This window comes from Diaporthe amygdali, assembly GCF_026229845.1.
Source record: "Diaporthe amygdali strain CAA958 chromosome Unknown NODE_39_length_394161_cov_64_078529, whole genome shotgun sequence".
NCBI lineage: Eukaryota > Fungi > Ascomycota > Sordariomycetes > Diaporthales > Diaporthaceae > Diaporthe > Diaporthe amygdali.
This window is the reverse complement of record NW_026517059.1, coordinates 218,826-231,582: the sequence shown is the minus strand read 5'-3', so window position 1 is coordinate 231,582 and position 12,757 is coordinate 218,826. Positions and strand designations below refer to the sequence as shown.

The 12,757-nt window shown below is 53.7% G+C and overlaps 4 protein-coding genes across 4 annotated transcripts; 2 read left to right on the top strand and 2 right to left on the bottom strand.

Annotated features, from left to right (window-relative positions):
* Positions 1-674: 674 nt before the first annotated feature.
* On the top strand, positions 675-2,212 carry J7T55_000196 (uncharacterized protein; the record flags this gene model as incomplete). The annotated part of the gene is made up of 2 exons (XM_053133810.1): positions 675-741; positions 1,038-2,212. The coding sequence occupies 2 exons, from the start codon at positions 675-677 to the stop codon at positions 2,210-2,212; spliced, it is 1,242 nt and encodes a 413-aa protein (XP_052988394.1).
* A 382-nt stretch (positions 2,213-2,594) lies between these two features.
* J7T55_000195 (uncharacterized protein) lies at positions 2,595-4,658 on the bottom strand (the record flags this gene model as incomplete). The annotated part of the gene is made up of 1 exon (XM_053133809.1): positions 2,595-4,658. One exon carries the CDS (start codon positions 4,656-4,658, stop codon positions 2,595-2,597), a length of 2,064 nt encoding a protein of 687 aa, XP_052988393.1.
* A 1,557-nt stretch (positions 4,659-6,215) lies between these two features.
* On the bottom strand, positions 6,216-6,911 carry J7T55_000194 (uncharacterized protein; the record flags this gene model as incomplete). The annotated part of the gene is made up of 1 exon (XM_053133808.1): positions 6,216-6,911. One exon carries the CDS (start codon positions 6,909-6,911, stop codon positions 6,216-6,218), a length of 696 nt encoding a protein of 231 aa, XP_052988392.1.
* A 3,767-nt stretch (positions 6,912-10,678) lies between these two features.
* J7T55_000193 (amidase) lies at positions 10,679-12,472 on the top strand (the record flags this gene model as incomplete). Its single annotated transcript, XM_053133807.1, has 1 exon — positions 10,679-12,472. The coding sequence occupies one exon, from the start codon at positions 10,679-10,681 to the stop codon at positions 12,470-12,472; it is 1,794 nt and encodes a 597-aa protein (XP_052988391.1).
* Between the last annotated feature and the right edge of the window lie 285 nt (positions 12,473-12,757).

The following is a 12,757-nucleotide window of genomic DNA, read 5'->3' as shown; positions in this document are numbered from 1 at the left end:
GAGAGAATCTGTTCCGCTGAAGAAGGAGAAATTGGGACCAAGCAGTGTTCGGGAGCTGATTCAGATGAGGCTAGTGTTAATGATTGTGCATTTGAAGTTAATGAAGATGTTACTCCCGACCTTGCAGGTGGTCGTACAGTCGATGTCAATAGGACGCTCGCGCGATCTAGTGGTACTTTTGCAGAATAGTACTTCTTTCGCTCCCTAGGTAAAGACATAAGGGGATAGAGGGGCAAAGGAGCTGACTCGCCTTAATGTCGCTCAGCACTGGAAAGAGTGAACCTTTTAACATGGATGTTCTGTAAGCAAACAAAAAAATAGTTAACCACATATAATCACAATTAACTACCATCGAACAGAGCATCTTCCTGACTAGATGCCTGAATCGGCGCTAGGAAGAAGGCATGAAGTTTGCGGAAGATGTGGTGTGTCAGTCATTGCGTTTGTGTTTTGTTTCCCAAGCTTATTGGTGTTATTTACGCGTATCGACGGACGACTTCAACAACCTTATTTGTTACTCTCTGGCTTGTTGACTGAGGACTTAGATGATACATGAAGAAGCGTGTCCTACAATCGCTTAGCATCTCGATGATACCTCACGAGTCACCCATAGTCAGTGGCCCGTAATCATTTGAGGGTATCATACTATCTCCAATCTCAGGGTCCAACCCCAAATGCCGGCACAAGACCAAGCCGATCACACACGCACTACTGCGGAGGACCCCGATCCGATTGGGTTCAGTATGAAACAATTACAAACATGAGACGAAGACTATCTACGCTCACAGTATATCCTGATGCTCCCACATGATACGCCCACGATAGACTCATCTGCCCCTTACATCGCTCACCGTGCATCGTCGACAGCATGCTCTCTTCCACTCCTTCCAAGCTGCTATTGCTCTTCACTCGTTCCTAGCGCGATGCGAGCTGTGCTCGCACCAGTTGACGATAAACACCATTCATTATATAACCTGATCTGCGATCAGTAAACTAGCAACTTATAATGTCGATTAATCCGGGCTTACCTCTGCCAGCGCGGCCGTTCTTATGGAGCCTAGCCACCGCTCTTCTCCCGCTCTCGGCCTCTGCCCAAGGCGCCGCAGGGCCCATATCCTCTTGCCTCAACCAAAATGACCCGAGCCTCCCACTCCCAGCACGCACAATCTTCCAGTTCGGACCAGGAAACGATGCGACATTCTTCGAGAATATCGCCTCCCGCGCTAACGGGGACATCCTCGTCACCATGGCCGTCCCGCAAGCCAACATCTTCGCCATCCAGAACCCGATGACCTCGTGCCCGACAATGACGCCGGTCTTCCAGATCCCCGGCAGCAACGGCACCCACGGCATCACAGAGATCGCAAACAGGCCGGACGTCTTCGCTGTGATAGCCGGCAACATCAGCCTGAGCGGCAACCCGGCCAACGGCGTGCTGGGGAGCAACTCGGTGTGGGAGCTCGACCTGCGTTCGAGCGGCTCCGCGCCGGCGACCGGGCCCGTCGGCGGCATCAACCCGGACCCGAGCTGCCCCGCGGCGCTGCCGCTGGACGTCACGGCGCGCAAGATCGCCGACTTCACCATGGCGCCGCGGCTCAACGGCGCGGCGTCGGTGCCGGGCACGTCGGCGGTCCTCGTCGGCGACAGCCAGCTGGGCGTGGCGTTCCGGCTCGACACGGCCACGGGCGCCATCACCACGGCGCTCGACTTCCCCGAGATGAAGCCCGTCCCCGGCGCGGGCAGCGCCGACGACGCGCTGGGGCTCAACGGCATGAAGATCCGCGCCGGGTTCCTGTACTTCACGACCGCGGCGTCGCGGACTGTCTACCGCGTTGCCATCCTGCCGGACGGCAGCGGGCCCGCGCCCGGCGCCGCCGTGGAGACGATCGCCGCTGTTCCTAGCGCGAGCTGGATGGATGACATCGACGTCCGCGATGACGGCAGCCTGTGGGTCACGACTAACACTGGGAACACGCTGCTGGCGCTGCAGCCTGGCGCTGCGAACGGGACGGCGGCTGGGGCTGGGCGTGCGCAGTTCAGTGCGCCGGTGGTGGCGCTTGGGGCGGTGAATGCGACGACGGTGGCGGGTGCCGCGTCTGTGGTCTTTGGGCGCGGTAGTGTGAGCAGTAAAACGGGGTTTGTTGTGACTGGGTCGGGGGATGAGCCGGCAAAAGTGGTGGCTGTCGATACTGCGGCGTGTAGGACCCAGTAGGGAAGACTCGAGATCTTTCCGACCGGGTTGTTGTATGAGAAGCGTATCTGCTTGATGTTCTCATGCCTGTAACTTGATTATCGTCTCGAGTAGTGTGGCTCCGTTCTATATACAAGCCCACTATCCAATACCAAGCCTTGTTTGCTCAGGCGTATTTTGAATTATGTTGATTTAAGCTAAGAGTGCTTTCCGTAGTGAAGTGATGTACGTGAACTTCCGTAGAGCATTCTCATATCATGATTGGGCATGTGCATAGACCAAGATGGAGATGGGTTTTCGGGGGGGACGATCACTGTCAAGAGAGACATCTGGGACGCAACTCTGAGGGTTGATGACGACTATTCAATCAAGCATTTATGGAATGATCTCAAGCTTCACAGTGTTACTCCTTTTTGACATGGGGTCGCTTCTTCTTCCTCGGATCCTTCCGACTCATGAGCATCCTATCCCTCGTCCCCTTGCCGCCCTCCCAGAACCCTGTGTGCACCTTCGAAACCAGGCTTCTCCCGCAGAAGTTGCAGCTGCCGGGTGTGTAATTCTGCTCGCGCGAACAGTATCCACATATCATGCGGTTCGCCCACTCATTGGGATGGTCCTCGGCCTCGTCGTGGCACTTGTCGCACGAGTGCACCTTCTGGCAGCAGCTGAACCTGAACCAGCGGTAGCTCTTCTTGTAGTGCTTGCACACGCCCTTGCTAGGGAGTGGCTCGCCGGCGTGGAGGCCGAGTTTTTCGTCTCGGCGGCGCGGGCCCGACGTCGGTGGGAGGACGCTGGAGCCTGCCGAGTAGACGAGGAATTTTACCTCCGGGATCTTGAAGGTGAAGCGCGCGTGACATTCTCGGCAGACGTTGGTCGTGGTGTCGCCGCGGACAGCTACCAGACCCTGTGCCGTGGGTGTTGAGCACTTAGCACACGTAGGCACGAAAGTCGACGGGAGCATGTCTGCGATAGTACAGCCTGTGGCATCGATGAAACCTGCTCTTGTTGAGTTGGCGTGTATGAGCTCAGGGCGGAATGTTAGGGAGAATGAGGTGCCGCACTTTCGGCAGGATTCGGTAGCCTTTGGTGCGTTTGGTTTGATCCCGCCAATTTCATTGACAGTCTTGCAGCGTTGGCACTTGACACTGAGTGCAAGGATGGATAGCTGAAATAGCTCGATACCAAGCAGCTCGATGGATGGGAAGGATATCGATGTGCCTCGCTCGATCGTCTGAGTTGGGATAGCGGAGGTTCCGGGTTGAGTGGTTACGGCCACGCCTCCATCTTCATCCTCAGACTCGGTGAACTCACACGAGTCCTCGTCGCTACCTTTGTCTTCCCCTTGGTGGTCCCATTCCGGTGGTCGGGGGATCAACTGAACCTTGCCCTTGTTTTCGACAATAGCGGGAGCCTTGACAGCGTCCTGTTCTGCCGAAGTTGAAGTTTTCTCTGGGATTTGCGCAACTGGTGTAGCGTTCTTCCTTGACAGTGCCTGCTTGACCAGCACGTGGAGACCTTGTGTCAGATAGTTCATGTGGCTCATGAGGGACATTTCTGTCTTCTCCTTTGCCTTCTCTGTGAATAGCTCCTCTACCTCCTCGGCGTCTTCGGACTCAACATCGTTGAGCAGAATGCGAGGCGGCTGCAGAGGGTACAGAAATGGGACGATTAGCTGAAAGGAATTGACGCCGCGCAAGCCATCAGGTAGCTCAGATCTGCGCTTAGGCTCGAGCGGCAGTGTGTAGACAATGCCGTCGCTTGACCTCTTGTAGTGAGGAAGCCGTCCCATACGGGTTTCGATTTGCCTGGTCTCTTGGGCCCTTCTTGCCTTGGCCTCGGCCTTTTGATCCTTGGTGAAAGTCTCCTCTGGGACGAATGGCCTCCGGACTACTTCTTCTGCGACGGCCTCTGGGACGTGAGCTGTTGATTCCTCCGGTAATGAGTCTGGAGTACCGGTGGCCACGTCTTCCAAATGTCTCGTGTCCTTGAACATGGTCAACTTGACCGTGTCAACTTGCTTCTTGGAGAGAAACGCCTCCAAGTTTCTATCGAGTGCATTCACCAGGGCCAGCAGGGTGGAGCCACTCCTCTCCTGTACCAGCTCGTCCCATCCCTTCTCGACATTGATGGCGAACCCACGTGGGATATCCTTGTTCAGGATGGCCATCGTGGGCGGGGAGGAATCCTTGGGGTAGTTCTTGGGGATACGAAGTTGGCACTTGAGATGGTCCAGTTCATATGGGAAGTCGGGGTCTGAAGGGAGCAGGTCAAAGAGCAGAGACGTCGCGGCGCCATTTTCGACGGTCGACTCCCTTGGTGAGTAGCGCTTGCGCAACTGTTTGATTTGGTATGTGCGTGGGTCGTCATTCTGGGCCTTGGGGACAGGTTTGGGCACGATGCGAGCTGAATCAGCCTGCCTGGTAGCTTGTCGATCTGACGGCCCAGAGTGATTTGTGGTAGAAATCATATTGATGGCTTGAAGAGTGAACGAGCTGATCTGGTCGAGCTGTGCACGCAGAGTGCTCTGAGAGGGTGCGTTTTGGCCTGGATTAGCTGTCGCAAACTTTGGTGTCGCGTGTGAAACCAAGCTCCATTCTCTTGCAGCCTGGAAATCTGGAATATTCGGGGCGTTGCGACTTGATTTTTATCATCACGAAGCCCGTTGCCGCATGCAGATGTCGTCAGTTGCCATCAATTGAAGATGCAAGATGATTCATACCGGCGGGACAGGGGGGTTTGGCTTGCGCTAGCCCGGTCAGTACGGGGGACTTGGACCACGCTGCAGCCACAGAGCCTGGCAGCTGCTGTGCACGGCTTGGCTACGTACCCAGCTGCCAGGTACTTACTGCCTGAGACAAGCTTTGATCTACCAACCTTGAGAACGCCACCGAGCCGCCATCGCCGACAATCGTGACTCAACCTCAACGACACCATCACACCACGTTCGCAACCTCAAACCAACATCGATCGATGCTATGAATGCGTCCGCTCAGCACCTCTGTCACTCCCGTCTTCGGCTGTTCGTCTGTAGACCTGCCTGCTCGAACCATTCCCCCCCGTCCCTCCAAGCCGTACGACCTCCTCGAGAACCATTCAGATGCACCATGGCAAGGGAACGGCTCGACTTGCTCTGCAAGGAAAAGACGAGCAATGTATACCTGCGGACATATAAAGACATCGATTAAGAGTGGAAAAAGTGGCTGGAAGAATGCTACCATCCTGGAAACGGCCCTGTCTTTCAGCGTGTAGGCACCAGGAGAAACAAGATGAACTTGCTGGGAGGCTGCTTGTAAGAACAACAACTCACAGGACACTGGCCAACGCACCGCAGTCTTAACTGCTCGTACATTTGGCCGTATACAAGTGTACTTCTGTGTGCTTCGCAAAGTGGGAGGGTGAGGAGCTGGACGGCAACCGAAGCCGAAGGGCATCTCACGTCAAGCACGGCCCGAATCACAAGCCCATGGGATGGGTATGGGCTTTTTTTGCATGAATTGCCCAATAGAACAACAGTGGATCAAGTGATTCTCTGAAATCAAGTCTTCAGAAGCTGCCGCTTCGTCGTCTCAGGCACAGAGGCCTTTCCCCAGATATCTGAAAGTATCAGTCAAGTCGTGTCCGGCCTCCGGCTCGTCATAACCAAATTGTTCCGAGACGTCCTGCCGGGGCGGGCAATTACTGACTTGGCATGGCATACATGTCAAAACTGGGATTGGTGAGCTATGAACAGGTGTTCGAGCTGGGCTGTTTGGAAACTCCATCGACAAGTGTCCACACTTGCATTTGCCCTCGTCTCAGCCATCAGCAATTGTTCACGTCAAAAGAGAATTCACATGGCAGCAGGGAAATGTTCAATGGGTCACAATCGTTTTGATTGAATCATATGTACAAGAAGTTGAATGCCACCGCTGCACACTTATATACACTCCCACCAGGTCTCTACTCCTTCACTCTTATCATCTTCGCCATCCTCTTGAACATTACTCCTCCAAGCATTATCGCATTATTATTTTAGAGCAACAATTTAGTTGGCGTAGGGGTCAGGCAGAGAAGCAGCAGCGTAGCAAGAAGACTTCGCGGCGGAGCAGGAGGCCATGTTGGCATCAGGGGCGGTGCGGCAAGCGTTGTCCTTCTTCGTGCAGCACTCGGCAGCCTGGCTGGCGCAGCCGGCCTGGTTAGCGTCGGGCTGAGACTGGCAGTCGGATCGCACAGCGGCGCACTCCTCGCCGTCGGCGTCACGCTTGCTGGCGGTGGCGTAAGGGTCGGGCAGAGAGGCATCGGCGTAGCACTGGGCCTTCGCCGCGGAGCAGGTGGCCATGTTGGCCAGGTCGCCAGTGCGGCAGGCGTTGTCCTTGGTCTCACAGCACTTGGCGGCCTGGCTGGCGCAGTAGGCCTGGTTGGGGGAGGGCTGGGACTGGCAGCCGGCGCGGACGGTGGCGCAGTTGGTCTCGTCGCGCTTGCTGGTGGCGTAGGGGTCGGGGAGCGACGCGGACGCGTAGCAGGAGGCCTTCTCGGCGGAGCAGGTGGCCATGTTGGCGTCAGGGCCGACACGGCAGGCGTTGTCGGCCTGGTCGCAGCACTGGGCTGCGAGGCTGGCGCATTCGGCCTGGTTGGGGTCGCCGCTGGACTGGCAGTCGGAGCGGACGGTAGCGCAGTCGGCGGCCAGACCCTGGGAGAGGAGAGCCGCGAAGGCGATGATGGTGGCCTTGGAGAAGTACATTTTGAAAGTGGTGATGAGTGAAAGTCGGGTGAAGTGACTGTAGTGAGAGTGTTGAGAGTTGGTCGAGAGTGAATTATTGAAGTGATTGTGAGTGATGCAGCAGATATCCAGACTTCGAAAAGCCAGAAAGCAGGGAGATATATATAATCAATGACTTCCTCAGCCTTCTCGTCTCCAGGCCCCCTGAGATCATGGTGAGCTCGGAAGTCGGTCAGGTCGGCTATACATCACCGGTGTGGGTATGATGTTCGTGTGGGGAAGACCATCAAGTTGTGTGGTTCCTGGTTCGTATTTTGAGGCGCAGGTACCATCCGGGATAGCGATCAGCAACAGTGTGTCAAGCCCAACTCTCCTTTTAGATCAACTAAGCTTAAGTCTGGCTTAACTGTGATGTCAAGTCTAACCCTGAGTGTATTTAACCTGGCACGGATTACGTTAAATCCCCGAACACAAGCAAAACGGGTGACGCCACAGGGCTGGGGCCCTCAGCCCTAGCCGTCCTGCCTCTCTTCTCATTGAATAAACGCCGACCTTCAAGTGAGTCGATGGTAGGCAAAGCTGAGCATTCAGACCCAACATTTGCATGATCACTAGTCCGCGTTGGCTGTGATGATCAGCGAGAGCAACTCGACCTCCTGGACTGGCCGTGAAAGATCTCGGAACTGCCCCGTAGCAACTGTGGGTTTGTTGTCTGTACAGCGGAGTTCCGTGGGATCACCGCAGAACAGACTGATCGGGAAACCCGGTTACCCCACAAGGCGAAGTGCGCTCGCTGATCGGTTCTTGCAGGGCCTCCTAACTGACTGGCTGCCAGCATCGCGCAGATGCCCGGGTGTCCAGAGCTCCTCTGGAGTATTTCCGATGGCCCAGCTTGGGCCAAAAAGCTGGGGGCGTCAGAAGGGGCTCTCGTATTTGGCTACAAAACGCGGGTGAAGTGCTGATCAGGCCGCCTGTTAGTGCTGCTGATCTTAGTCAGTTAGAAGTTCGGATGGTTACGCGGGAGAAACCAAGGGACTTTACCATCGGTTTTCCTCCTGAACTAGCCGTATAGGTAACATTTTCGGCCGAGCAGCAAGGGACGATGAGGTTGGTCAGCATTAGCGTACTCTCTCCTGCTGCTGTACGAGCTGTTGCATCACTTAAGACCGAGCGTCGAAGGGTCTTGGTATAGCACTGTCTGCCTTTTCGGCGAACAGGAAGGACTTCAAATTACAAAAATAGAATCATTGTCGCATAAGTCACTGTCTCCATTGGCCCCCTAAAGAGGATCCTGACCTGCGATCGTCGTCGACTTAAACTAGGTGATCCACCGGCACTCATCAAGCCCTCGGGATCCCCCTCCGCCTCGCAACAGATTGATGAGCCGTGCTCCTGACTCGTGACTAGCCACTCTTCATCTATGGAATAACGACGTTGCTTTGGCAACACACCTCCGTGATGTTCTGTGCCGGGCCAATGGAAGGCATGGCTCGTTTCTCATCCGGGATATTAAGACTTGAATCAGAAAAAGTCCCTTCGACACAACGTTGCATGTGGATGGAATGTATGATTGCTCAACACGGGAGAATGCCTGCTTGTCACCACCAATGCGCTACAAGATGATTCATGAAGCCTGATAGTAGCTGAGGGTCAAGCCAGATGAGCAGGATCTACCCTTCTCTCACACCCGCCTGGCTGCCCCGCGCATCTATTCCTGTGTCCACGACCTACACAACGTAAAGACAAAAGAGTTTGTTCACTGCCATAATTGGTTAACCTGCAGACTGGATTATGTGCCGCGTGATACGGATGGTGGCTATCATGATGAATCCTATTGGGTGCGAGGTATGAGTGTCGATGAATACGTTCAGTATCCGGCATTGCACGCGCGGCCTACAAGAAGCATCATTCATGATAGCGGTCATTCCGTTAAAAGACTGAGAACCTTGTCATCAAGCCTCGTCATCGTCAATTTGAAGGGCGGTGGGAAACCCATGATCCATAGCGGCAACGCCGAGCCTGGGAGGCTATAGTCGTAAACGACAGCCAAACCGTAACCTCAGCCACTGCACAACGCCAAAAGACATCCTACTTCTGGCTAGAGATCTCTGAAATCTTTCTTAGACCTTTCAATGTGCTAAAAACACCAAACGGTGGAAGCGAAACATGACGGCGTTTCCATTTCTTGCACATCACACCGCGGGCATTGGCTCGTTTTCGTGCCCACTAGTTGTTCGCTTCGAACAGATATTCGCAGAGTCAATTGGGTGAAGAGTTCTTTCGGATGTTCAAGATCAAGACGGGATTACGAAGAAGTTTCTGTTTACGGCCACTTACAACCACTCTCACTGTCGTGCAACAATCCTGCGAAGGGTGCTCGATGGATTGATATTGGAAGACACCATCACAATAGAATCAAATAAGTCAGACCAAACCAGACATACGCAGGCTTTCGAAATTATCAAGCAAAGATCAAGCTGCTTTCACAGCAGGAGCAGCAATATCGAAGACGTACTGAGTGGATTGCCATCGTCTCGACTGTCATCGAACAACTGCCCGACATCAAGCGGTCAAGTTAGTGTGCAGCCTGCTGATGGTTTCAGGGGATCAATCACTCCTGCGGATTTGTCCTTTTCAACAAGACGGCGGTCAAACATTTCGAGAAACCCATACAGCTACATCGTGCACCAAGAGGTTCCCCGAGTCTCGCCGCACTTTTCAAGAGTGCGGAGTAATAAAACCCACGGAGCATGTCACTCTGCTTTTTCGAGACGACTCAAGGTCGTGATTCCAGGAACATCGGATTCGTTGAGCCTCTGCTGTTGTCATTTCGACTCCTGCTGTAGTGTACCATTCAAACATGTCGCTCAGGGGGGACGCGACACTCGCAGCAAATGATCATAGCTTTTCCACGCGTACTGGAATCATTCTTCTAGAAAGGATCATCACTGTGGAGCAAGCTGAGTGGTGGGCCGGACCATGATCTGTTGGGCTTTAGTCAGGCACCTCTCCTTTAACCAAAAGGGTGACTCCGTGTGTGGAAGCCGAGGAATCCCACATGCCGTCTTCATGTGCAATCGTCTCTCCCAGAACATGTACGTTTACTTCAAGGGATTATCCAGCTTCGCTGTCTAACTTGTTATTGCCATTTATCAAAGACACACGGGCAGCAATAAAAGACTCTGACTGAAAGGCACAAGTCGAGCCTGATTCAGACATACGCATGCAAATAGATGACTCGAGATTGAGCTCCAAAAACTAGCCCCGAGCGTTCAAATCATATCTGCAGCAATCCGAATCGCTTTCTGAAAAGACGCTCGAGGGCAACGCAAGCACAGTAGTCTCAAACTATCAGCCCTCCAAACTCCTGTTGAATCCTCATCGAGCATCAAACCCCTTCATTGGATGTGTCCAGCCATACGTTCCAGACAATTCCAGTGTCATTGTGTGTTGAATTGATTTTTGCTGTAGTCTGGTACGCAAGGCTCACATATTGACCACTCTGATAACAGGATATCTTGCCATGTGAGCGGAAAGCGCTAAAGTCTGCCGAGCGGCAGACTCGAGCGGCACCTAATCAGTGGAAGTCTCACATCACGCTATTCAAAGAACAGCGAGGTCGCACTGCATTAGCCGCATGCACAATCGCTTACGCCTTATTGTGACTTGCAGAAATATCTATGATCGTTCAACTTCACAGTCACAGCGCCATGTTGAACTGGAGGTGACGACAGATGATCACTATGCACCAAGCATTCCGGCTCTCCAACCAGCCGATTCCATCGAAAATGAAACCTCTGAAAATGCGCGCCAAACCCAATTTCATCATTATCTCTACTTGGCTGATGACGTTGTCCGCTCATTCTATTGAGCCTCAGAATGCATCAAGCACCAGCCTAACCCCAGATCTGTTTCCTCTCAGCCAATATGCTGACACTGCGGCACTCTTCCCGATGCCCACCTGTGGCAGTTTCCAGCTTGAAGAAGCGAGCATCGATCAGATGCAAGAGGCGATGGCCAACGGCAGTCTCACTTCCCAACAGCTGGTAGCCTGCTACATCACTCGCACATACCAGACCAACTCTTATATAAACACGCTCCTACAGCTCAATCCTGACGTTCTTGCCATCGCAGCACAAATGGACAACGAGCGCACAGCAGGCCGTGTTCGGGGTCCGCTGCATGGGATTCCCTTCACGGTTAAAGATAACATCGCCACGAAAGATAATCTCGAGACGACTGCGGGCAGCTGGGCTCTGCTAGGGAGTGTCGTGCCACGGGACGCTTTCGTGGTGAACCAGCTGCGCGAAGCGGGCGCCGTGCTGTTTGGAAAGGCCACACTGAGCGAGTGGGCAGACATGCGAAGCAACAGCTACTCTGAGGGCTACTCGGGACGGGGTGGTCAGGCCAGGAGCGCGTACAATTTGACGTCGTCGCCAGGTGGGAGTAGCTCTGGTAGTGCGGCAGGGGTCGCTGCTAACGCCATCGCGTTCTCTCTTGGGACGGAAACAGACGGGAGTGTGATCAATCCGGCCGAGAGGAATGCTATTGTGGGAATCAAGCCCACTGTTGGTCTCACATCAAGGAGCGGCGTGATTCCCGAGTCGGAGCACCAGGATACGGTAGGAACTTTTGGCCGTACTGTTCGGGACGCCACTTATGCCTTGGATGCAATATATGGAATCGATCCTAGGGACAACTACACACTGGCCCAGAATGAAAACACGCCCGATGGTGGATATTCTCGATTTCTTGCCAATAGAACCAGCCTCGAAGGCGCTGTCTTCGGCCTCCCCTGGAAGAGCTTCTGGATTTATGCCGACTCCGAGCAAGAGGAAGTCCTCATCTCCATCTTGGACCTTATTCAGTCTGCCGGGGCCACCATTTTGAACGAGACTGAGATCCTGGACTACGAAAATCTGGTGAGCAATGATGGTTGGAACTGGGATTGGGGTACTGCCAGAGGTTACTCCAACGAAAGCGAGTACACAGTAGTTGCAGTCGATTTCTACAACAACATACAGTCGTATCTTTCGGAGCTGAACAACACAGATATAAAGACGTTCGAAGACATTGTCAACTTCAACTACGCCAACGATGGGAGCGAAGGTGGCTACCCCTACCCAGACGAAGGAGGAATTCCTGCCTTCGCATCGGGTCAAGACGGCTTTCTAGCCTCCCTGGCTACCGGTGGGATCCGAAACGAAACCTATTGGCAAGCTCTTTCGTTTTGCCAAGGCAGGACCAGGGATGGCATCGACTGGGCTCTCAAAGGTGGCGAACAGAAGATCCCAGGAGGAAAGGCTAAACTCGATGGGCTCCTCGTACCCCCTGACGTCGGGCAGTCGTATCAGATCGCTGCACAGGCAGGGTATCCCGTAATTACGATTCCAGCAGGCGTGCATTCAGAAGATGGAATGCCATTTGGACTTGCCATCATGCAGACTGCTTGGGCGGAAGAGGAGCTCGTAAAGTGGGCGAGTGCTATCGAGGATTTGCAGCACACAACAGACGGTTGGCTGCACAAAAGAACACTGCCCGAGTGGAGATCCTATTTGCGAAGGAACATACCAATCCTGTGAAGGATGAAGGGAATACAACTTCATATGACTTGCTATGAATAAATCATCCGGCCCACCTTCCGACCGTCTAATAAAAGCTACAATTTGAATGAAATAGCTGTGGAATGGTAACAACACTTCGACAAACATAACAAAGTCGTACAAAGGACACAAGGCGCCTCTTGATCCTCAACGGCAACAAAAGCTACCACGCAATGCAATTCGACCACTAATAGAAGTGCAAATTTGTGATCTAAGAATGCCAATGCTAATCTACAAGAATCGAAGCTCCACCCTTTTGGCATC